Source organism: Hylobates moloch, unplaced genomic scaffold (assembly GCF_009828535.3).
Source record: "Hylobates moloch isolate HMO894 unplaced genomic scaffold, HMol_V3 SCAFFOLD_5, whole genome shotgun sequence".
Taxonomy (NCBI): domain Eukaryota; kingdom Metazoa; phylum Chordata; class Mammalia; order Primates; family Hylobatidae; genus Hylobates; species Hylobates moloch.
In genome coordinates this window covers 110,770,528-110,795,321 of record NW_026652280.1, presented here as the reverse complement: position 1 = coordinate 110,795,321, position 24,794 = coordinate 110,770,528, and the positions used below count along the sequence as shown (strand labels likewise).

General features: G+C 44.5%; 1 protein-coding gene across 1 annotated transcript in view; it reads left to right on the top strand.

The window, feature by feature from the left end:
* Nucleotides 1–24,794, top strand: part of PTGFRN (prostaglandin F2 receptor inhibitor) — an 80,733-nt gene that overhangs the window by 26,086 nt on the left and 29,853 nt on the right. Inside the window, exons 2-4 of the mRNA XM_032154881.2 lie at nt 5,881–6,249; nt 8,824–9,237; nt 13,375–13,755. Of these exons, the coding sequence (XP_032010772.1) occupies nt 5,881–6,249; nt 8,824–9,237; nt 13,375–13,755 (1,164 nt within the window). The remainder of the gene's footprint in view (nt 1–5,880; nt 6,250–8,823; nt 9,238–13,374; nt 13,756–24,794) is intronic.

The window sequence follows — 24,794 nt, the reverse complement described above, 5'->3', positions numbered from 1 at the left end:
ATTAAATTTTAATGGAATTTTATTATGTGGATTTTTGTGTCATTGAACAACCCAGTAGTGTCCTCAATAGGACTTTTAAGGCTGATAAATGTTTTTCGTATGAAGGTTTCTTATATTGACTACTGAAAACCAACGAAGCCATAATTCAGGATTGTTACTTAGTAATGACATTTTTATGGGGAACTAAACTAATACAGTTCAGGTGTTTGGGACCTTCAGTTTGAAACACTGGTAGAACTTGGAAAAATAGAGGAAAACTTTCTTTTCCTCTTTTTCCCTCAGTTATCAACTGTTACAGAAGGTTTTGACAAAAATTGGCAACATGTGGCTATGTAGATATTCTTTTTGATTTGAAAAGAGCCATATGCTCTATTTTTTCTAAGTTATATTTATTTTTAAATATCATTAGCTGTTATTTAACAATATTACAAGAAATCTGTGCTACATACCAGATTGCTTGGTGGCAATTTGAAATTCTGTTACCAAAATTTAAAATCTTGATTTGCATGGATGAGGGGACATCCTAGTTCTACATACAAGACAGTGCTCAGGTTTATATCTTTTCAGATTAGAATTTGATCTTTCAAGCATCTGTTCATATCTGCTTTACTTTTCCCAGTGGCGCTATCATATAGCTGATGTTGAAGGTACTTTTGCAGGTTGACTTGGATCATGAAGGAAGGAGTACCTAAGTGATCCTAGGGGAGTTGGGGAAGGCTTCACAGAGGAGGTGGTGCTGCAGCTGCCTCTTACAAGAGGGTGAAGAGATGGATGAGAGGGTATTCCAGGTGATGAAGGCATGAAAGCAGAGGCCATGAAGCACTAGAGAGCATGGCATTTCCAGAAAGTGAAGAGATGTTTGTTTTGTGGGATAGAAGCATCAGAGAGTGGGGGAACAATTGGAGATGAAGCTAAAGTGGTAGCCATGAGCCAGATCATGAATGGTCTTGTATGTCTTTTATTCATTCATTCATTCATTTAACAAATATTTATTGAACAACTACTATTTTACCAGGTCCTGTTCTAGGCACTGTCATTCAGCAATGGACAAAACAAAAATCACTATTCATGTGGAACTTACATTCTACTGGGGAAAAAAGAAAAAGAAAACAAATAATAGTAAAAACATAAGTGTTCATAAAGTATTTTAGTAATAATTGATAAGGAGAAAATTTGGCAGGAGCAAGAATGGGGATGTGCCACTTTAGGGTGGTCAGGAAAGGCCTCATTGAGAAGGTGACATTAGAATACGGATCTGAAGCTGGTGAAGGAACCAGTGGGATGAATGTCTGAGAGTGTCCTGGGCTGAGGAAATGTGCAAGGGCCCTGAGGTTGCAGTAGGTGAAACCTTGGGAGCAGAGCATGGCTGGAGTATAGTGGAGGAAGAGGAACAGACAGGAAGTCCAAGAAACAAAAACGGCCAGGTCCTGTAAGGATTGCCTCTATAAGGATTTCAGCTTTCATCTGAATGAGATGGGAAGTGATTGGAGACCTTTGAACAGAGTAAGATATAACCCAACTTAAATTTTTCAAAGATCACTTTGCTCTGTTGAGAATAGAGAACAAGAATGGAAGCCAGGAGACCAGTAAGGGACATTGCAGTAATGCAGATGAGAGGGGTGCTGGCCTGGGCCGGGGTGACAGCACTGGGGGTGGCTGATGGGTTGATTTTGCCCTATAGGTGATAAGGAGCCGTTAAAGACTTGATCAGTGAAGTGACATCTGATTTGTATGTGGAAAATATGATTTTGGCAGCCCTGTGGAAGGATTGGAGAGTTCAGACAAGGAAAAGCTCTCATCACTAAGGATAAAGATAGAGACCTTACAAGGATGCAGTCTCATGCTTGTGGGTAGGTTGTCCACCCTGGCCAGCTTCTTGACAAGGGATAGGAATGGAAAAGATTAACACATTAGGAAATTCCTCTGTAAACCTAGCCAAGGAAGCAAGGTGAATGATTATGATCAGGTTTATCCTAGAGGTGGCCTGCCCAGCACATAACCGCAGCCCCTTGCCATAGGCCAGGGATCGTGAATGCTGTAAGTACATTTCCTCATTTAATCCTTGCCACAGCCCTCAGGGAGTGTGGTAACCATGGTCTCTATTTCACACATGAGGAAACTGAGGCAGAAGAGGGTTAAGCACAAGGCTGTTTTGCCTCTAAAGAGTCTCCACCATAATGCTTTCTTCTAGAAGATCTCTTTGCAAGATTCAGAATTGTCTGGTTGTCTCAAAAATTAAATGTAAAAAAGTGATCACCTCATTTCTTTGTGAACTGTGGTAATGATGGCTTCAGAGAATTAGTCACTGCTGGGTAATGATATATTATTTTAACGTTCTTTGAGTTGCCAGTGACAGAAATTACCTTTACCTTAAGAAACATAAGTAGGCTGGGCATGGTGGCTATAATGCTATAATCCCAGCACTCTGGGAGGCCAAGGAATATTAGTCCGTTTTCATGCTGCTGATAAAGACATACCCGATACTGGGCAATTTACAAAAGAAAGAGGTTTAATTGGACTTACTGTTCCCCATGGCTGAGGAAACCTCACAATCATGGCGGAAGGCGAGGAGGGGCAAGTGACATCTTATGTGGATGGCGGCAGGCAAAGAGAAGAGCACTTGTGCAGGGAACCTCCCCTTTTTATAACCATCAGATCTCACGAGACTTACTCATTATCATGAGAACAGCATGGGAAAGACCTGCCCCCATAATTCAGTTACCTCCCACCAGCTCCCTCCCACAATATGTGGGAATTAAAGATGAGATTTCAGTGGGGACAGAGCCAGACCATATCATTCTGCCCCTGGCTCCTCCCAAATCTCATGTCCTCACTTTCAAAACCAATCATGCCTTCCCAACAGTCCCCCAAAGTCTTAACTCATTTCAGCATTAACTTACAAGTCCACAGTTCAAAGTCTCATTTGAGACAAGGCAAGTTCTTTCTGCCTGTGGGCCTGTAAAATAAAAAGTAGGTTAGTTACTTCCTAGATACAATGTGGGTACAGGCATTCGGTGAATACAGCTATTCCAAATGGGAGAATTTGGCCAAAACAAAGGGGCTACAGGCCCCATGCAACTCTAAAATCCAGCAGGGCAGTCAAATCTTAAAGCTCCAGAATGATCTCCGTTGACTCCATGTCTCACATCCAGGTCACGCTAATGCAAGAGGTGGGTTCCCATGGTCTTGGGCAGCTCCGCCCCTGAGGCTTTGCAGGGTACTGCCTACCTCCCGGCTGCTTTCACAGGCTGGCATCGAGTGTCAGTGGCTTTTCCAGGTGAATGGTGCAAGCTGTTGGTGAATCTACCGTTCTGGGGTCTGGAGGATGGTGGCCCTCTTCTCACAGCTCCACTAGGCCATGCCCCAGTAGGAGCTCTTCGTGGGGGCCCTGACCCCACATTTCCTTTTCCTCACTGCCCTAGCGGGGGTTCTCCATGAGAGCCCCGCCCCTGCAGCAAACTTCTGCCTTTCATCCAGGTGTTTCCATACATCTGAAATTGAGGAGGAGGTTCCCAAACCCTAATTCTTGACTTCTGTGCACTCACAGGGTTGACACCATGTGGCAGCTGCCAAGGCTTGGGGCTTGCACCCTCTGAAGCCATGGCCCAAGCTCTGCATTGGCCCCTTTCAGCCATGGCTGGAGCAGCACCAAGTCCCTAGGCTGCACACAGCACAAGGGACCCTGGACCTGGCCCATGAAACCACTTTTTCCACTCCCGGGCTTGTAATGGGAGGGGCTGCCATGAAAACCTCTGACATGCCCTGGAGACATTTTCCCCATTGTCTTGGGGATTAACATTAGGTTCCTCGTTACTTATTGCAGATTTCTGCAGCCGGCTTGAATTTCTTCTCAGAAAATGGGTTTTTCTTTTCTATTACATTGTCAGGCAAATTTTCCAAACCTTTATGCTCTGCTTCCCTTATAAAACTGAATGCCTTTAAAAGCACCCAAGTCATCTCTTGAATGTTTTGCTGCTTAGAAATTTCTTCCACCAGATACCCTAAATCATCTCTCTCAAGTTCAAAGTTCCACAGGTCTCTAGGGCAGGGGCAAAATGCCGCCATTCTCTTTGCTAAAACATAACAAGAGTCACCTTTGCTCCAGTTCCCAACAAGTTCCTCATCTCCATCTGAGACCACCTCAGCTGGGACCTTATCGTTATCAGGCTTTTGGTCAAAGCCATTCCACAAGTCTCTAGGAAGTTCCAAACTTTCCCACATTTTCCTGGGAACCCAGAATTTGAAAACATGAAGTAAACCAGTGAAATAACAGTGGTAGTAGTATATTAGTTTGCTAGAGCTGCTGCAACAAAGTACCATGAACCAGGTTGCTTAAACAGACATTTATTGCCTCACAATGCCAGAGGCCAGAAGTCTAAGATCAAGGTGTCGGGGAGTGGTTCCTGCAGAGGGCTGAGAGGGAGAATCTGTTCCGTGCTTCTCCCTTAGCTTCTGGTGGCTTGCTGGCAATTTGTGGAGGTCCTTGGCTTGTAGACATATCCACTTAATCTCTGCCTTATCTTCATGTGGCTTTCTCCCTGTGGGTATGTGTGTGTCCAAATTACCCACTTTTTGAGGATACAGTCATATTGGATTAGGGGCTCACCCTGTTCCAGTATGACCTCATCACAACTGATTATATCTGTGACAACCCTGTTGCCAAATATGGTCACATTCTGGGGTACTGGGGGCTAGAACTTCCACATAGGAATTTTGGATGGGGACATAATTCAACCTATAACAAATGATAAAAATACAAAATTAATAAAAGTTTCCCATTTCCTGGAGCCCTTATTACATGGTAGACTCTCACCTAGACATTTTATTTCATTAACTCAGTGAAGCCGCCTTGTCCCAATTCACAGTGGCAGAAGTCAAAGGTAAGAGAGGTCTCTCAGATTGAAACTTAGGTCTCCTTGATTTCAGACATGCTTTCTCTTTTATATGTTATTGCAACAACATCAAGAAGGAGCCATATGTGTTTATCTGGTGCAACTGAAATGCTAAACAGGTAGTAAATACACTGCAAAATCATGCTGAAGTTCATTGCAATGAAGACATCTTAAAGGACTCACAGGTGCCAGTTGTAGGGTCCCTACCAGAGAGGGCTGGGAATTGCACACTCTTAGGGAAGGGAAAGCCAGTGAAGTCTTGCCTGTGTCCACTGGGCTTATCCCCGGCAACCAGCTGCTGCATTCCTAAGAACACCCAGCAACCAACCTGCCTCTCTCCCTTTGTGCTTCCCCATCCTCATTCTGAATTTAGATCAGAACAAAGAGTAGAGAAGGAAATGAGCCAGAAAATAGAAAATTAATACTTGGTAAAATCATCATATTTTAAAATTAATTTATAGGCAATGTCAGATAACAGGAGTTAAATCATTTTATCAGCAGGCTGCTCTAGGATTTAAAAATTGGCATCCGTCATTGTAAATCAGTTCTCAGGAGCCCCAGGGAATGGTCTCTAGGGATGAGGGCTGATATAGGCTGGGCAGAAATGTAAACACTTGACTTGCTGTGCCCTTTTATTTCACACAAAACCTAAAATATTTTTACATCACATTGAGTGGTTAGGGTGTGTTAAATAGTAACTGGAGGGAAGAAGCTATTGAGGTTTACAGTTAGCCTGCTTTTAATGCTTATCTTCCTCCCTGTTAGTCCTGGGAAACTGGTTGTGTGAGAGGTGCTCATTTTGAGGTTGCATTCCTGGCTCATTATTTAAGGGTTAGGCTTAACCTTCTGCATAGACACATTTTCCCTAGTAGTTTGGCTGTCACGTTTCTGCCATGCCTGTGAGCAGGAGCATCCACAGGTTTGCCACATTTGTCCTGGGAAGACTTTCTGTGATTAAAGACCTGCCTTTCATCTTTTATCATTGCAGCTCTTTGTCGAGGGCGTGTGGTGAGAGTCCCCACAGGGACCCTGGTTCGAGTGGTGGGCACTGAGCTGGTCATCCCCTGCAACGTCAGTGACTATGATGGCCCCAGCGAGCAAAACTTTGACTGGAGCTTCTCATCTTTGGGGAGCAGCTTTGTGGAGCTTGCAAGCACCTGGGAGGTGGGGTTCCCAGCCCAGCTGTACCAGGAGCGGCTGCAGAGGGGCGAGATCCTGTTAAGGCGGACTGCCAACGACGCCGTGGAGCTCCATATAAAGAACGTCCAGCCTTCAGACCAAGGCCACTACAAATGTTCAACCCCCAGCACAGATGCCACTGTCCAGGGAAACTATGAGGACACAGTGCAGGTTAAAGGTACAGTCCTCACATGGGCTTGTTATGCCAGGGGCCAGACCTTTCTCTGCCCCTGGGCTGTGGTTGACTTTGTCAAGAGACTTAATTTCTCTGAGGCTGTGCTCCCTCCTCTGTCCAGGGGAATAATCATGTCTTACCTGATTAAAGGCAGAGGATGGGCCAGATGACCTCAGAGGGCCCTTTCTCTTCACTCCAGTATGGTTCTGAGCCACGCTATGCCCAGTGAGGTGGAGGCAGCATGATGCGGTGGTGGAGAGCTGGCTCTGGAGCCAGGTTGCCTGTGATTGTTTAGTCCAGTTGCTGGCTCTACTACTTGTCAGCTGCATGGCTGTGGGCATGTTACATGCCTCAGCTTCCTCCTCTGTAACCTTAAAGGTTGTGAGGACAGGTGAGTTACCAGGTGTAAAGCCTTAGAGCAGTGCCATGTAAGCATTCAGTGGTTAGTGACAAGAAGGGGATGGTCATGTTAATGATGCTCAGGTTTATGGGAATCACAGGCACTTCAAAGTTCATGTCTTTCTCTGTGGCTTTCATGATTTAAGTACTTGTTTGTACCAGACGTTTTATGTGTTATACGTAATGTGGTCTCTGCTAGCTTGTTGACCTAGCTTTGCAAATATTACACCTTATGTACCTGGAATGTTTTGGAATTTGTTTTGGGGGTTTTGTTTGTTTGTTTCATTTTCCAAGTCCTTTTAGATTTACTCACACATTCAATTCTCTGAACCCGATCAAAATAGGGCAGAATATTTCCCTAATTCATACATGAGGAAATGGAAGAGCATAGGTTAATTACTTGCCTAAAATCACACAGCTAATTAGTAAACGAGCAAGAACAAACCATTTTAATTTAGGGCTAAGAAAATAGAAACATTATAATTGTTATTATTGTTACTTAATTATGCATTTATTTGTACCCTGCCTTGTTCCCAAAAGGATTTATGTCTGGGTCAGAATGTATGTAATTATCAGAAAGTAGAAAATGCACATGATGATATAAAAAGCGAGGGTTGATTGAGGCATTCATTCCCTCATGACTTGTAGAACCCTACCATAGCTCAGAGACTGTTCCCTCACTAGACTCATCAGGGGATAAAACTGCCGTGTCCATTAAGGATGTAATGAAACACCCCATCTACCTCTTTATTCCTATAGAAAATCCTGAACATGTTTTTTAGAAAAAGACACTCTTGTATTGGAGCTAAATAATGCCACATGCCACCTTTTCATTAAGCCAGACACACCCTTGTATCCCCTTGGAGTCTCCTCTTGAGTGGGAGGGAGGGTAAGGGGAGAATTCCCCCACCCCCACCTTGCTTCCTCCAGTGTCTTTCAGCCTCTTCTGCTGTCTTTGGAAGGCAGGAGACACAAGAGGAGGCCTTTCTTAGGTGAGGAAAGCAATGGATGACCATGAGAGAGACTGACTGCTGCCCAGGTGGAGCCTCTGATGGTTGCCATGTGTGGGGTCCAGGATCTGCCCGGCCTTCAGCTTCATGGGTCTTGAAACTATTCATCTGTGCTCTGAGAGATGAGCTGGCCTTGAGAACTGAGCCATATTAGCCAGACTCACAGACTGATATATATACTAGAAGGTCATTATATTCATTTTGCAGTAGAGATGGGTCTTCGGGATGTGTCCTCCTAAAAATGTAGCAGCTTTTAAATGTTATCTAGAATAGCCCCTTCTCAAGGACACTGAATTAGTTTCTGAATATGGAATTGGGGGAAAAAAAACAAAGAGATGATGAATAGTGGTGTTGGAGGGTCCTCTTAGCCAGCTCATCGACAAGCCTGATAGATTTTTCCCTGCTGCTTGGTAGTGGCCCCCTTTCTGGTTACCAGAATAGCAGTAACCATCACTTACTGCTTTTTTCCTGAATACACCACCCCATACTTCCTTGATCGCTGCCCCCCTTTTTCTAGACTCTGTAGAAGTGCCTGGACCGGTTCCTATCATGTGGATATGCTGTGTTCACCCTAGACATTCTTGGGCATTCCCCAGGCTGCAAGCCACAGGCAGCTCATGCCATCCTTTCTCCCCTGTGGATCTTGCTACTTTAAGTCTAGAAGGTCACCTTATCTGCAGATTCTGTGGGCTCCCTAGCCTAGCCCTGGTCCTAACCAAAGAAATGTTTGACAGTCATACCCAGTGATTTATCATGACTGCTGAGTGCCAGGCACGGTCCTGGGAACTTGCCCTGTTTAACTTAACTCTCATGTCAACTCTATGACGAAGGTCCAGTTGTCATCCCCCTTTTAGGAAACTGAGGCACAGGGGGGTAAAGTCACTTGCCTTAAGGGTAGCAGAAGCACATCACATCTCCAAGGCACGACTCCCACAGGGAGTTTTTACCACCCACTTTTAGCATGGGGTTTTTTTGGTACCTTTATTTTTCTTTTTCAAGTCAGAAAGTCAATTGAGATTACAGATGAATCCAAATGGGAAAACGTGCCCATCCGGGTTTTGGAATGGGGAAGGGAGGAGGAAATTGTCTGTGGTTGCAGCGGTGGACTGGCCCTTGCCGGCTGGGGTCGGTGTGGGAGGGCTGCTGACCTAGCTTTCTCTCTCCGCAGTGCTGGCCGACTCCCTGCACGTGGGCCCCAGCGCGCGGCCCCCGCCGAGCCTGAGCCTGCGGGAGGGGGAGCCCTTCGAGCTGCGCTGCACCGCCGCCTCCGCCTCGCCGCTGCACACGCACCTGGCGCTGCTGTGGGAGGTGCACCGCGGCCCGGCCAGGCGGAGCGTCCTCGCCCTGACCCACGAGGGCAGGTTCCACCCGGGCCTGGGGTACGAGCAGCGCTACCACAGTGGGGACGTGCGCCTAGACACCGTGGGCAGCGACGCCTACCGCCTCTCAGTGTCCCGGGCTCTGTCCGCCGACCAGGGCTCCTACAGGTGTATCGTCAGCGAGTGGATCGCCGAGCAGGGCAACTGGCAGGAAATCCAAGAAAAGGCCGTGGAAGTTGCCACCGTGGTGATCCAGCCGACAGGTGAGCTGGAAACGATGCATTATAGGTGATGTTATTTTGTGACTAATGATAGTGGTATAAAGAACTGGGCCACGGACCTCCATGGCCTTCTGACAAGAACTGTTTCTGCTTCCCATGTGAGGCCTTATTTTTAGGGGTGAAGGGAGTAGGGTGTTGAGAGGTTGGAGGTGGGCGGGGTTACATTTGTTTTGGGCTGAGGATGCCCGTCGTTTTGCTTCGCAGCTGCTTTTATCTAAATTCATGTCCATGGAAAGCCACAGCCTGCACATAACACAAAGGCAGGTCTTTCACTCAGAGTTTAGGTGCCGTAGTCCTTCAGCCAGATTAGGTAGGGCTTGGTGTTCAGTGGGTCTTTGGGGTGAAAGTGCCACACCCTGCCCCCTAAACTTTATCGGGTTTGATGTTTCCTGAGTCCTTGGAACTGCCTTTCTCTGCAGCTGTTGGAGTGTGTGCCTGGCTCATCCCAAAACCTTTCATCTAACTTGCATCCTCTAGGCCTGCCTTCCGGTCCCCTCAGATGTGCTTTTCCTGGTAGGGGGAGGAGCTCTCTAGGGCAGGGCGGCTTCTTGCTTTCCTGTATCATACAGACCACAGGGGCATCCAGTCCTGGGGTCTATGCAAGAAGCCCTTTGTCCTGTCGTCTGTGAATCAGCTTTTTTTTTTTTTTCAAACCCTCTACTGCAATTATAGAGGTAATTAAGAAAATACAAAATGCATTTTAGAAAACACGTAAAAATAAAACGAAAACCTGCTCTTGTTGACTCATTGTCCAGCCAGCATCAATGGAGAACCTACTGTGTGCTCATCTCTGTTCTGAGCCCTTGGGTCAGAGGTATTTGAGGCTTGTTCTCAGGCCCTGTGGAGCTTTAGGCTTCACAGAGACAGTGTAAAGAGACCAAGGAAGGGCAGTGTCATTGCTCAGGATGAGTGGATGTCCTTGGTTTTCTGTGAGTCTGACATCTTCAGATCTCAGGGTACTTTGCTGCTGTTGCTGCTGCCTTCTGTTTTTTAAACTGGGAAGACCTTGGTTGTTGGACTCATTTCCTGAGCATGAATGTGAATATGTGGTGGCTCTGTTGCTCAGATGGGAAGGAAAGCAGGAAACAACACGCAGGGGGGATATTTTGTCTCTGAAGCTGCATTGTACTGAGCTCTTTACTCTGCGCTTACACCACAGCACAGAACCTGGATTTGGAAAAGTGGGTGGTGGAAAAGCAGGTCTGAGGTGCTTGAGTGATTGTGGCCATCGAGGAGAGGAGCTGCTCATTGCCAGTCAGTGTGGGCTCCACTGGCTGCAGAAATTGCTTTCCAGATGGACTTAGGTTACCTTCCTGATCAGAAGTGATCGCTCTGCAATCTGCCGTAAGAAACCTCTAGATATTAAACTTGCATCAAACAATTCTTAAGAGTTACAGCTTTGTAGAAAGTTACACTTTTATGGAAGAATTTGAATTGTAAAGACATTTTTTGTTTCAAACACACCATGAGACCTATAATATCTAGCTAAGAGACTTGAACACTGAACTTACTATGCAGGTAATATCTGGCTCTCAGATGAGCAGGGTTCATAATCTTTTTGTGCCATGAGACTTTTCGACAGCCTTTTGAAACCTACAGACCTTTTCTCAGAATTAACATGTTTTAATTCCTAAAATACAGTATGCAAGATGACAAAGGAAAATAATTATATAGAAATCGTTATCAAAATACTTGTAAAGCAAATTGGTTTTGTAGTAATATTATGCTGCTTTATTAATGCATTGATAATAAGATAGTGGCAGGCTTAACAACTATGCTTTCTGAATAGTAATGAGTATACATGATATTTCAGGATATCTGCAGCACCTGTAATGTGATAGGAAAGTATCTGTGATTTCTATTTGGGGTAGTCCCAGACACAGGTAATACTACACTGGTTTGTTGCTTACTTTCACAGTGGGAGGAGATGCTATATTTCAGGTACAGATTAATAAAAATAAAGATGGAGTTTTTTTCCCATCCAAGTTCACAGACTCTCTAAATTCTCTTCGTGGACCCCAGGCTAAGAACCGCCACACTAGGCTGATGGTCCTTCTTTTCTTGTCCACACCTGCACTATCCATAGCTGGCTGCTTATATATTCTTACCACATTGTTATGATAAATGGCACAGAGTGAAGCTGTGCTACCCATGTGGCAGGGAGCCTCCTCCCCAGCCCCTCCTCCCTGTCACGGGAGTGGTCTGGTTGCTGCAAACTTTGTGTCTGATTTATGGATTTAGTTATATTCAGGGGCAGAGAACCTGCCCCACCACAGGCTTTGTCTGAGGTGCCTTCTTTCATTACAAATACTTAGAACTGGTCCTTTTTTTCCCTTTCGCCTACTCCATCCTGTCTCAGCAGTAAACTCCCAAATCCAGAATGTGTGGGACCTCTGGTTAGTGATGTGACAAGATATTGAGCCACTTGCACAGAGAAAATTACAAAGTGAACTACACAGCTGAAGAGACATCCCTGCCAATATTTTCTGAACCTGAGACTCTGTTTTCTCCATCCATACAGTCCACAGCTGCTTGTTAAGTACTTCTTCACTGACCCGACTCCCTCCTGAGTCGTCTTTTACTTCCAGTAGCTGAAGTCCTGGCAGAGGTGACTCCAGCAGGATTCCAGGGTTTCTGGCCACAAGCTTTGACTGTAGAATGGTTCAAACTGCAGAGCCTGGCTCAGGGCAGCAGTTTCCATACTTAGTCCTCTCAGATGATACCCTCAGGCTACTTTTGGCCCTTTTAAAGAGGTGAGGGAGAGAAAGAATTAGGAGACTAGGTGGAAGGAGAAATCAAACTTTTAAATTCCCTTTTCTAATACTGTGCCCACCTTATTTTCTGTCTTCTGTCTAGCTGGATCTTGAACTTGACTTGAAATATTTGCTTGAAATATTGTCAGGCTTTGGACATATTCATATGAAAGTAATTTACACGAAGGAGCACGGGCTTTGGAGTTGGTCTTTTCTGAACTGGGTCCCTGAGCTTACTGGGGCCAGCGCCATGCTGTTGATGCCAGCGACTTGCTAGAAGGCTAGGGCTGTGCCTCTGCTTGAATCCCCTGGGAAGTGCTTGGTACTTGTCATCTAAGTAATTGTTCCCGGACATTTCACAAGTTGATGTTTTTCTACTCAGATTACAGATGCTCTTTTAAAATCTTCTGAATAGAATAAAATGTTTCCACGTGAAAGCTTTGACAGGGGAATGAATGCTGGAACTAGATCTGCCTTGAGTCTGTGACACCAAATACTTCAGTGCTTCATCTAAATATAGTCTACTTTTAATTATCCACACTAGTGAGAAAGGACAGTAGTGCAGATAATCCAAAAATCATCGTGTTTTAGTTTTAGAATATGTTTTATGATTGGCTTTTATGTGGGAATGTCTAAGAAAGAAATTATACTCTCAGTACATTACATTTTGAAGACTTGACTCAAGGAAAATTGTCTGGTTTCACTCTCCTGGCCCTTCTGTTTAGGATTTTTCCCTTTTATCCCTCAGACAGTTTCACCCTCACTTCTGCTGCCCTATTCCCTAGCCCCCAGCTAACAATATGTACCAGTCAGAACCAAGCCTTCCTTTTCTGTAAAATCACCCAAGTTTCATCATGCACATGGAGAATGTGTAATTTTAGTTTTACAGTCTTCAGTAGACTGCTTATTAAAAGATAGCATAACAGTGAAGAGCAGAGTTTCTAAAGGCAGATAGCCTGGATTTGGATTCCATCTCTGCCACCTATCAGCTGTGTGACCTTGGGCAAGTTACTTAACTTCTCTGTGCTTCAATTTCCTCATCAGTAAAATTAGGCTAATAGTAGTACCTACCTCTTAGGGTTGTTTTGAGGATTATTATATGTAAAGCACTCAGAACACTGCCTGGCATATATAGCAGGTATATGTAAATGTTTGCGGCTATTGTTGTTTTTATAAAATAAAAAGAAATGTGGTATGTTCTGTTAATTTATTCATTAAATATTTCTCAAGCACTTACAACTGTACAAAGCCTTCTAACTTTAATGCTGTAAATAAGAACTTGAAAGGAGATGCTTTAAAGAGGGTGGAGAATAGAAGGGGCAAACATAATCAGATTACCTAGATGTATTTGTTTTTAATTTTCAAGTTCTGCGAGCAGCTGTGCCCAAGAATGTGTCTGTGGCTGAAGGAAAGGAACTGGACCTGACCTGTAACATCACAACAGACCGAGCGGATGATGTCCGGCCCGAGGTGACATGGTCCTTCAGCAGGATGCCTGACAGCACCCTACCTGGCTCCCGCATGTTGGCGCGGCTTGACCGTGATTCCCTGGTGCACAGCTCGCCTCATGTTGCTTTGAGTCATGTGGATGCACGCTCCTACCATTTACTGGTTCGGGATGTTAGCAAAGAAAACTCTGGCTACTATTTCTGCCACGTGTCCCTGTGGGCACCCGGACACAACAGGAGCTGGCACAAAGTGGCAGAGGCCGTGTCTTCCCCAGCTGGTGTGGGTGTGACCTGGCTAGGTGAGTGGTTTGGAGAATGACTCATAACCTCTCCAGCTTAACCCCTCCTCGGAGTTATCTGAAGGAGTTATCTCAGGAGGCTCTGCGCTTTGCATTACTTTGACATTATTTCTATTGGTTCATGCATACTTTGGCCCAGATAGATCCCAAGCTGGGGATGAAATAGAATCTGGCAGGCAAGGGAAATGTTTAGATAATGTGGCCTCAGTTGTCTCAATACCCTCGTTTGAGAGTATATAGTTTCCTTTTGTTGTCGACATTTGCAGGGTCAGGGCACTGCTGAATGGCTCTTTGAAATGAATCTTTGTTGGAGGGAGAACACTGCCATTCTTCGTTTGTTTCTCTTAGACTCCTAGGTGCTCCCTGGCAGGAGCTGGTGCTTTTCCAAAGCCCAATGCAGAAAGATAATTCCTCCAGTTATTGGAAAGCGTTTTTTTTTTTTTTTTTTTCACATCACACCCTGGAATCCCACAATATATCTGTATATACCAGTTACAACTAAAGGGCCTGCCTGCTTCTATAGGCTTGTTTTGTGGTTGCTCTTTCCGCAGTGGAAGAGCAGAGTAGCTCTCAAATGTTGACCACCTTGCCACCCGTTTTATAACAACCTGCTGTATATGTGAAGATCTTTGGCATGTCCTCTTATGTTATACTAAGCTCCTCTTCCCCTACCTCTTTTTTCCCTAAATGTTTGCCCTCTGGGCAAAATGTACACTAACTTTTCCTAATTTTTGTTATGTCTTGTAATTGCAAGTAATCAAAGGAGGGATGGGGTCAAGCTGGGTGTGGAAAGCTTCGCTCCCCACCTCCATTATTACAGAGATGGGACAGGCCTTCCATCACATTCTCCCCTGTTTTCATCTCTCTACTGTCCATGAGTGCCTGAGCCCTGATGAAGGCATTTGGCATTGCTCTGATTATTAGCAGGCAAAACAGATCTTTAAAGGCTAGGAAACCATTTCCTCCTTTGTCTGATTCTTCTGCGATGACCTCTAACTCATACTTATCTATTCCTTATCTCTGCATGGAAATCTTCTCTTGGGTTAGTGGCATATTCACTCTCTTTTTTTTTTCCCCCCAATAAGCCTTTATTTGGCAAAGACAGGCAGTTGGCCGGTGGAGACAGAGGGGGCGGGGAGAAGAAGAGCAATGAGAGTAAACAGAAGGGACAATCCGATTCCGATGGAGACGAGGCAGGGTGTTCGTCAGCCCTGTTAGCAAAGTAATCCTTTGATACCTGAAAAGTAAAAGAAGCGGGGTTTATCTGGCAAGCTTTTTATTCCTGCCGTCTGAACCCCGTGCAAGAGAGTCACTATGAAGTACTGAACTGGAACAATGTTGGCCCAGCTAGAACTCTCCTTAGCAACCTTCAAAATAAAACAGATGTTGTCAGCACCAAAAGAAGATTTTTCATCTCTGGAGCTGAATTTGTCTCACAGCTCTGATCCTTGGTGTATTGTATGGTGCTGTCAAATCCCAACACTGGCTCTCCGTACCCGCTCCCCCTTCAACTTCTGAATTCCAGCTCGAGGACTTTTTTTTTTTTATTGAAAGTGCTGCTTGCACTCCAATTTGAGGCTTCTTTGAAGTACTTGTGCATTGATCCCGGCATACCCGGGGGGAGATGCAGGGACTGTCAGACAACAGGAGCGGAGCTCTAGGAGGAATGGGCTCCTTTAACTGGAAGGGATTTGTTGGTAGCTGTGTTCTCCAGGGAGTGAAAAGAAATAAAGAGACTAAATTGTGGAAAAGGCTCAGTTATTATCCAAAGGATCCCGCCATTTGTTTTCCTTTGGAGTGCTACTACCATTGTGAAAGTCATCAGCATGCTTTTCCTGACTGATGCTAACAGATATAGAACCTGCACCTTCCCTGGTGCTTTGCACGTAATAAGCACTCAATAAATATTAGCTGAATGGGTAAATAAACCGGTATCCACACATGGATTTTGTTAAAATGTGAGCGTAGGAAAACTAGAATTACTAAGAAAGCAGTAATGTTCAACTCCTAGGATATTCAGAGATATTTGCCCCTGAGTAAACCTAACAAAAGAGTGAGTAGTATGAAAAACAATTGCATTCTTTTCTTTTCTTCCTCTTAAATCTTCTCCTCCTTCCCTGTGCCTATGACTCAGACCATTACAGCTGCTTGGACACTTGTCAGGAGCGGGTAGGGCATAAGCATAGCAGCAGACCCTTCTCAAAGACTTCCCCGCTGGACTCTGTCCAGAAGCCAGTGAGCCTGGCCTGACACTCCATGGTTGTCTCTAGATATGTAACGTGCATGTATATGCTCATGGATACCGTACCACATACAACATGGGACCAATATAAGGTAACCGAGAAGTGACCAAAAAAGATAGACAGACAACCTGCCAAGCACTCTGTTTATATAGGTGGTCTTAGGTCATGTAACTGGAATGTTGCCACAGAAAAGTTTTCGAGAGAGTTGGTTTGCTACACAGGTAAAATGCAAAACTCAGTTTTGCCACTTGACAGATTAAAATGAACAATTACCATTTATTGAGCATCTACTGTGTGCCAGGCACTGGACTAAGGACCTTATATGCATTAAATGTTCAATGTGAAAATATTTTTGGCCTGGGGACTCAGCTTCACTCCTGAAACTCCAGAGCATAGTCCTAAGAGCTGGGTAGTTCTTGTCTTCATTTGCTTGGGGCTTGTGTACTGAGCTAGGTGAGGGGATTGAAGCTGATGGGGGTCTTCTAGAGTTCCACTGTGCTAAGCAGGAAGACAGGGCGATGACGTGAATGGGAAGTCCAGAGCACTTGCAGCCGTTGAGAGGATCACGATAATTTTTTAGATGTTGAGAAAAAACCTCTTTTACTTAGAATGTATGTCCTACTTTGAAGGGAAAGAAAAAAAAGATTTAAGTTGGCTTGCAAAATGAGGTACAATTTAAAGCAGGAGACATAAAAATAAAATCAAGATCAAAAGGGTAAAAGAAGAATAGATATTGCAAGGTGATTGGTATGAATTAGTTATTATATTTGAGCACTGAATTTGCCTCTGAAGTTCTGAAGAGTTGAGACAAAAAAAAGATGTAATTATACAGTTCTCCTCTGAGGAAGGAAAACATAAACTCTTTCAGCGAGACAAACTTTCTCTTGGCACTGAATTTATCATGTGCTTTTTCATTTTGGGGCATTGGAAAACATAATGGACAGGGCTTTCAACTGTTCTTTTACAAAAGGCCCTAAATGATTGTTTAAATGGATGTTTCTTATATCCACCCTCTATAAAAGCTGCGGACATAAATCTTAAGTGTGTGAAGGGTTTCTGTAAGAAGCTGAATTACTATGGGGGACAAATGATGCTTTGTGTTGATCCAATTTAGTATATGTCTAAAACAGAGAACCTAGCAGAATGGCTAGTTAATCTGCACATTAAGCCATCTCCTTCTGCTATCAGATGTCTTAAATGAGCCTTTGGCAAGAGTTGGATACTAATCAGTTCATGGTTGAGCTCTCTGCCCGAAGTACCAGACTTCTGTGGTGTTAATTGGAAGGGGTTCCACAGGCTTTGGATATAAGAGCTGGAGGAGGCAGAGTTGAGTTCTGCTGTTCAGTCTTGAGAACCTGATTTGCATTCCTCCCCACTAAAGGACTGGCCCCTCTTCAGCAGTGTGCCAGCAAGGAAGGTAATTATTTTCTTTAAAAGGAGCTGTTAATCTGCTAAGTACTTGGTAGAAACTTTAGAGTTCTGGGCCATTTATAGGCGATAAGATTTAGACCTGTAGGTTTTTTAAGGATAACTTTTATCAGCTGTCTGTCCAAGATTATTCTGGAAGGCAGAAGTGCACGTGGCCAAGTGTTGGAGTCAGGAGACATGTGTTAGTCCTCCTTCTAGGTATGTTGCCTCAGGTGTGTCGATGAACATTTCCAAGTAAGTTTTGGTTTCCTGGTTTAATATGATAATACATATAAAGTGCTTAGTACAGTGCCTGGCTCTTAAATGCTCACTGCATTTTCTTGGTGGTGGCAATGATGATTTGTTAGTGTTTGAGGGTCTTCCCCCCCAAGTTCTTAACCAGTTAAGACCTAAGAGTTTGTCTTAGGGCATGGAGGAGCCCAGCGTAGAGGAATTAGGAACATGCATGTCCTAAAAGCAGCTGCTCCTAAGAGGAGCTAGAGAAAGGGGTTGAGCTGACCACACCCAGCCCTTTTCCTCCCCCTCAAGGCTAGTAATTCACTTTTCCTTCTCTGGGAGGAGCAAATGAGGATGAAGACAGAAAAACTTCATGAGTATTTCTTTTTTTTTTTTTTTTTTGAGATGGAGTCTTGCTCTGTCGCCCAGGCTGGAGTGCAGTGGTGCGATCTTGGCTCACTGCAACCTCCACCTCCCAGGTTCAAGCGATTCTCCTGCCCTAGCCTCCCAAGTAGCTGGGACTACAGGGCACCTGCCACCATGCCCGGCTGATTTTTTTTTGTATTTTTAGTAGAGATGGGGTTTCGCCATGTTGGCCAGGCTGGTCTCAAATTCCTGACTTCAGGTGATCTGCCCATCTTGGCCTCCCAAAGTGCTGGGATTACAGGTGTGAGCCACCGTGCCTGACCCTTCATGAGTATTCTTTGGGTGCAGGGCATAGATGTTGCATTCAAATGATGTTATTTTTATTGCTCTGAAATGGCTACTGCTCCATCCATCCTCATAATGGTTTTGCCAAGTAAGGTAACGAGTCTCCCCTGCCACCCGCTCCCAACAACAATAGCTCCTTATTTGTAGTCTTCACTCATTAAATGTTGGCGAATATTTAATTGTTATACAAATGATGATCATGGTGTCATTTTGACAATTGGTCAATATGCTCAGCTGCCTCTAAAGTACCTACCCAATTCAAAGTAATAAAACCCTGTCATCAGCAGAGGCTGAGTACTCCTTCTGTTTCTTCTAACTGGTGCATGCAGCCATTCATGTAATTAGCTGTGCCAAGTTAACTAAGTTTCAGAGGGGGTATTAGAACATGGTCCTGTTGTACACAGTTCAGGATTAGTGCTTCAGCTGTTGTCATCACTCTTGTCTTCCGGGACGTGGCAGGCTTTGAGAAAGATTAATAAATTGGGTGTGTAAGGAGGTTGCACAATTTGATCATAGTAGGAGCCAGGCCACGGAGCCAAAGCCTGTCCTATAATTCTACTCTCACACACTCTGCAATGCCTTAGTCTTCTAACTTAGCTCCTCTAACTTTTGCTTTTTGTTTGTTTTTCATTTGGAAATGTACATGAAAATAGTACCAATCTTATAAGGTTGTTATGGAGATTAACTGAAAATGCAAGGAAAGTACATAGCGTGGTGCCTGGCATATAGAAAGCCCTTGATAAATGCTCATTGTTTAGCATTATTATTGTAAAATGGGGATAATAATACCTTCCTTACAAAATTGTCATGAGAGTAAAAGGAGGTATTTTGTATGAAAATCTCTAGATCAGGCTCCTGCACGTAGTAGGCCCACAATACTTGTTTTTACAAATTAGCCAGTGATGCTGAAAGCTTTTCATTGTTTTGAAAGTTGTGACGAAGGAGTCTAATGAGCCATTATTTTTAAAGCCTTTCTTTGGGGGAGGGCCACTCTTTTGGAGTCTGTGTGTAGCTTGGGAGATGGTGTGGACATGAGCAGACACCTTCCTGGCATCCAGATTAGGGAGCAGATCCCTGCTTCTCAGAACGTTAGTGATGCCGCACTTGGACTGGCCTCAGTATTCTGTGAGAGGGCTTACAGTGTGTGTTGTTGTTTGTTTTTAACTTTTAAAAATAGAAATTTACAAATATTCACAGTTGAAGAAATAACCAGCAACTTCAACAATAATCAATATTTTGCTGATCTTATTTTATCTCTCTTCCCTATTCCAGACACCAGACACATACACAGACACACACACACACAAACACACACTTTTTTCTTCTAGAAGAGTATAAAGTATATCCCAGACATCATGTCATTTCACTGTTAAACACTTTAGTATGCATCTTTAATGATAAGCAGTTTTTAAACATAACCACCATTGCATTCTTAGCTGATTTCTTGATGAGATCAAGCAGAATGTAGCAGTAATCAGTGGTGAAATGCCTGTGCCCAAAATGAGCATTTTAATGCAAAATATTAAATTTAGTTCAATTCAGCCAGTATGTTAGTATTTTTTATGTACAAGGCACTGCATGCACAGCACGTACAGAGAATCAAGGTGGCAGTCCCTGACCCTGGGAAGAGTCCTGTGGAAAGCCCATAAGACATACATACAAATAACCAAAGTTCAAGGCAGGATTCACATAAAACCCTTAGAGAGCAGGGAGCTTGGCAGGTGGTGGGATTTGTTGAATACAAAGTAGGAGTGTGGCATGCGAGTTCAAAGGAGGCATTCTCCGTTGAGTAGGAGAGGATATACAGAAGAGGTGTGTGCAAGACAGGCCTTGAAGAAGGGCACAATCTCTGCAAACCATTTTTAAAATTGTAAAACAATGTTAAAGGACAATCCCTGTCCATGCACCAAAACAAAAAAGAAATCAGAACCCACTCCTACTCCTACCATTCTGACATGGTGGAATCGTATCTTCTCCAGGAGTGTAAGTCTAAAGTTGAGCTACAAGGCTGGTGGATAGTTCAAATGAACCTGCCCCCCATAAGTTCACAAGCCAAGAATCCACTTGTTTTTGTTTGCCTTTGCATTAAAACTGAGGCCTCCTTTTCTGAGGCCTAAGGTTAGTTTTAAGAGAGAATGAAGGGACCAACTGTTGAGGTCAATGAAGAGATTTTTCTTTCCTTCGAAGCCGGGATTCCTATAGCTAGATGCACACATTGTGCAAGTCCCCTGTACTCTCATTCCACTGTGTTTGGGTACGTAGGATTCAAACATTTTCATTTCAGGGTGGAGAATGGAGTAGAATGAAAGAATCTCTTCAGTCATTATTTAAACTACTTACCGAGCAGGTGGCCCAGGTGCTGAGGCAGACAGAACAGCAGGAAGGAGGGCAGAGAAACTGGAAGCATAGGAGTAGCTAGGGAATGGTGAGAGGTGCCGTCTGAGTGGAGTTGAGAAGGCAGTGGGTGCTGCGGCTGGGTGCACTCAGTGGAGGTCCTTGAATGCCAGGCTGGGGAGCATTTTTTTTAACTCAGTAGGTGAAGGAAGAAGCCATGGGAGTTTTATGGAGCAGATGCCCAAGCAGTCATGTCAGTTATGTCAGGTGGCATTGGGAGGTCGTTATTATAGTCTTGGCTAGAGGGAGTGAGGGCCAGGGTGAAGGTGTTCTTCATGAGGTTTTCACTTCTACTTGCAAATATTCATAAAGTGTCTACTCTGCATCAGGCCTGGGAACAAAGAAATGGAAGAGACACTGAGGAGGTAGAATGTGCGAGACTTAGGAACCCTCAGAGTGGAGAGGTGGAAGGGAAGGAAGGGAGAGCGTTGAAGATGGCACACCTTTGACACTGAGTGACCAGGAATGGTTGTTGAAAAGTTTGGAGGTGGGGCTGGCTGTGTTTGGAGCAAGGTTTTAGCTCGCTCTCTCTCTCTCTCTCTTTCTCTCTCTCTCTCTCTCACTTGCTGGCTGTTTGTGTGTGTGTGTGTGTGTGTGTGTGTGTGTTTGTGTGTTTGCAGAGGCAGATGTGGAGTGAGGTGAATTCGGCTGTGAGTGTGCTGCAGTAGAGATGCCATGGATGCCCATTCAGAATGCCCAGACCTCAGCTCAGGCCAGTGTTTGGGTCTGGAGGCTAAGGAAGAGCTGGGTTTTCATGTCTGGGGGAGTGAGCTTTGGGGTGTGAGCAGGCCAGGGAGTGGGAGGAGAGAGCTGCCCAGGTGATAGTTTTGACCACCTTTTCTGTGTGTTCTGTGATCTGACCACTAATAGGTGAGTCAAGTCACTCGAACATGTTTTTTTTTAATTGACAGATTAAAATTATATATGTTTATGGTGTACCACATGGTGTTTTGAAATATGTATACATTGTTGAATGGCTAAATCAAGCTAATTAACATATCCATTACCTCACATACTTAGAATTTTTTGTGCTGAGAATGTTGAAGATCTGTTCTCTTAGCAGTTTCCAAGTATACAATACATGGTTATTAACTATAGTCACAATGTTGTACAATAGATTTCTGGAACTTACTCCTCCAGTCTAACTGAAATTTTGCGTCCTTTGCCTAGCATTCTCCCCTCTCCATCCCCCAGCCTCTGGTAATCACCACTTTACTCTCTGTTTCTATGAGCTCAGCTTTTTGAGCTCCCACATACGAGTGACATTATGTGCCTGGCTTGACACTCCCACATACGAGTGACATTTCTGTGCCTGGCTTGTTTCACTTAACACTGTCCTCCAGGTTCATCCATGTTGTTGCAAATGGCAGGATTTTGTTCTTTTTTTTTTTTTTTATGGCTGAATAGTAGTCTATTGTGTATATATAGCACATTGTTTTAATACATTCATCTGTTGATGGACACGGGTTGATTCCATATCTTGGCCCTTGTGAATAATGCTGCAATGAACATCTACCGTCTTTCATCATAATTTTGACAGCCTTTGAAAAGGTGCCACTCTGAAAGAATCTGCACGGGGGTGGAAGTAAACTATTAAGGATCAAAGGGTCTGTCACCTGTGAGGAGACAGAAGAGGAGTCCCCACAGGCAACTTCATGGTGTTTTGGATCACACTGGTCAGTCAGGCTGAGGCGAGGGCCTGCAGGGAGCTGTCTTCTGGGTCAGATTCCCTGTGGCAGTAACTTAGTGTCATGGCAGCACTGCACTCAGCGTTCCTAAAAATCATATGTCAGTCAGTGGAACTTAGAAAATACGAAGTTTAGAAGACAGTAGGTTTGGTTCATCTGTGAGCTAAGGATGCACTTGAAAGGTGGTAGAAGACAGGGCTCCATTCCCATCTGCCACTTTTGAACTGTGTGGCCAAGTCACTAACTTATTTAAAGCTCTCCCCCCTCAGAAATGGGAACTGTGAATAGTAATCACAAATATATACACGTGTATGTGTATATGAATACGTGTGTACCTGCATACACACACACACCAGACTCCAGTCTAGGCATTTTAAATACAGTATATTTTAACCCTTAACCCTCACAATAACATTATTCGCTAGTTGCTGTCATCCCCATATGTATGGGTGAGGCATCAGAGATCTGAGTCATCTACCCAAGGTCAATAGCAAGTAAATGGCAGAACCAGGAATTGAACACAGTCTGGCTCCAGACCTCAGCTCCTCACCACTGTTCTCTGCTGCCTCACAGTTCGCTGTTCAGGGTTCTGGTTCTTCAGTCCCCACACAGTCTCATGCCACACAGGAAGGGTCTTATGTGTTGTGCTTGAAATGGACTTGAGGCTCCATGTAACAGCCACTGCTGGCTGCTGCCTACAGATAGTTGATGCTCAGTGTTCTGGGGCAGTCTTGCTCTATGCACAGCTGGTGCAAATCTGCCCTTTCCACATGAGATGGACTTAGTTGTCCTGCTCTGCACCCACATTGCTGCATCCTGAATTCGACATGAAAGTTTAGATGTGGAGTAATTTGAGCATTCCTTATCTTTTGCATATGATGGTGTAAACACAGTTGGGTGCTGTGTGTCCTTCAGTCACTTTTTGCTAGGGTGATGTGTGGTGTGGTGTATTAGCACCATGCCCAGGTTCAGGACATCCCCTAGCAGTGTGACAGCACATGAGCCTGTAAAATGAGCAGTCAGGATGGCCAGTGGATTCCTCTCTAGCCCTGGCAGTCCCACAGCCTGTGGATTTCTCTACGGTGTCCACATCACAGTACGATGTACTCCCAGGATGGGCACAAGCAATTAAATACTTGTGAAGATGACATTTGAGGAATTAGGATTTTGAGTTCTTCCATTTCCTGGCCCACTGAATCATTCTTGGAGAAATCGTAATGTTATAAATTCCATTAGAAGTGTAAATCACAAGAAAAGTTCCTTGACCTCAGCAGTTTGTAATCTGTATGTCATAAATGAAAACAATGTTAAATAAAACTAAACTTTGATCAAGGTGATGCAGATAAAGATAGTGTTGATAAATGGAAAGTTCTGTTTAGGTAGTAGTATTTTTCTCCCAGAAGGCAAAGTGCTGTGGAAGAAAAACGTAGCCCTTTATAGGCTGGGCACGGCGGCTCGTTCCTGTAATCCCAGCACTTTGGGAGGCTGAGGTGGGCGGATCACTTGAGGTCAGGAGTTTGAGACCAGCCTGTCCAACATGGCAAAACCCTGTCTCTACCAAAAAAATGCAAAAATGGGCTGGGTGTGGTGGTGTGTTCCTGAATTCCCAGCTATTTGGTTGACTGAGGCATGGGAAACGCTTGAACCTGGGAGGCAGTTTCAGTGAACTGAGATCTCACCACTGCACTCCACTTGGGAGACACAGTAAGACTGTCCAAAAAAAAAAAAGAAGAAGAAGAAAAATGTAGCCTTTTCTAAAAGCCTGAACATTAAGGCAGTAAACATTTACTGAGTGCCTACTGCATAAAAGACAGTGTATTTGGAGCTTGAGGATGAGACTGTAAGCAAAGAGTCATTGTGGAGTGGGCTAACTGGCATACAAAAGTGCATAGATGGCTTATGGGAGCACGGAGTGTATCCCTTCTGGGGACCCAGGACCAGGTGACATTGAAGAATAAGTGGAAGTCTGTAGTGCATCTCACATCATCACAGTGGCGTGACACCGTGGAGACTGGAGAACCTCGAGTAATCAGGTGTAGAGGAGCTGGGGGAAAGGAGAGGAAGCCACAAGAGGGTTCCAACATCAACTCCTTGGCAGGTATGGAGGAAGCCTTGGGGCTGAGGAGGACAGAACCATGGAGGTGCAGAAATGGATTAAATTGATGCAGTGAACCCCAGAGGAAGGAGGGGTTTTTCTCCCAGTGAAAACAGGACTGTGGCAGAGGCAAGGGGATGCTAGGAGAATGCTAGCTTCCCTCCCACCCTTCTCTGCAGGGACATGGGGTGCTCACTAGGGCCAGATTCACAGTGACACAGGTGAGTTACATGTGGCAGTAGCGAGAATGTCTGTGGGAGAGTT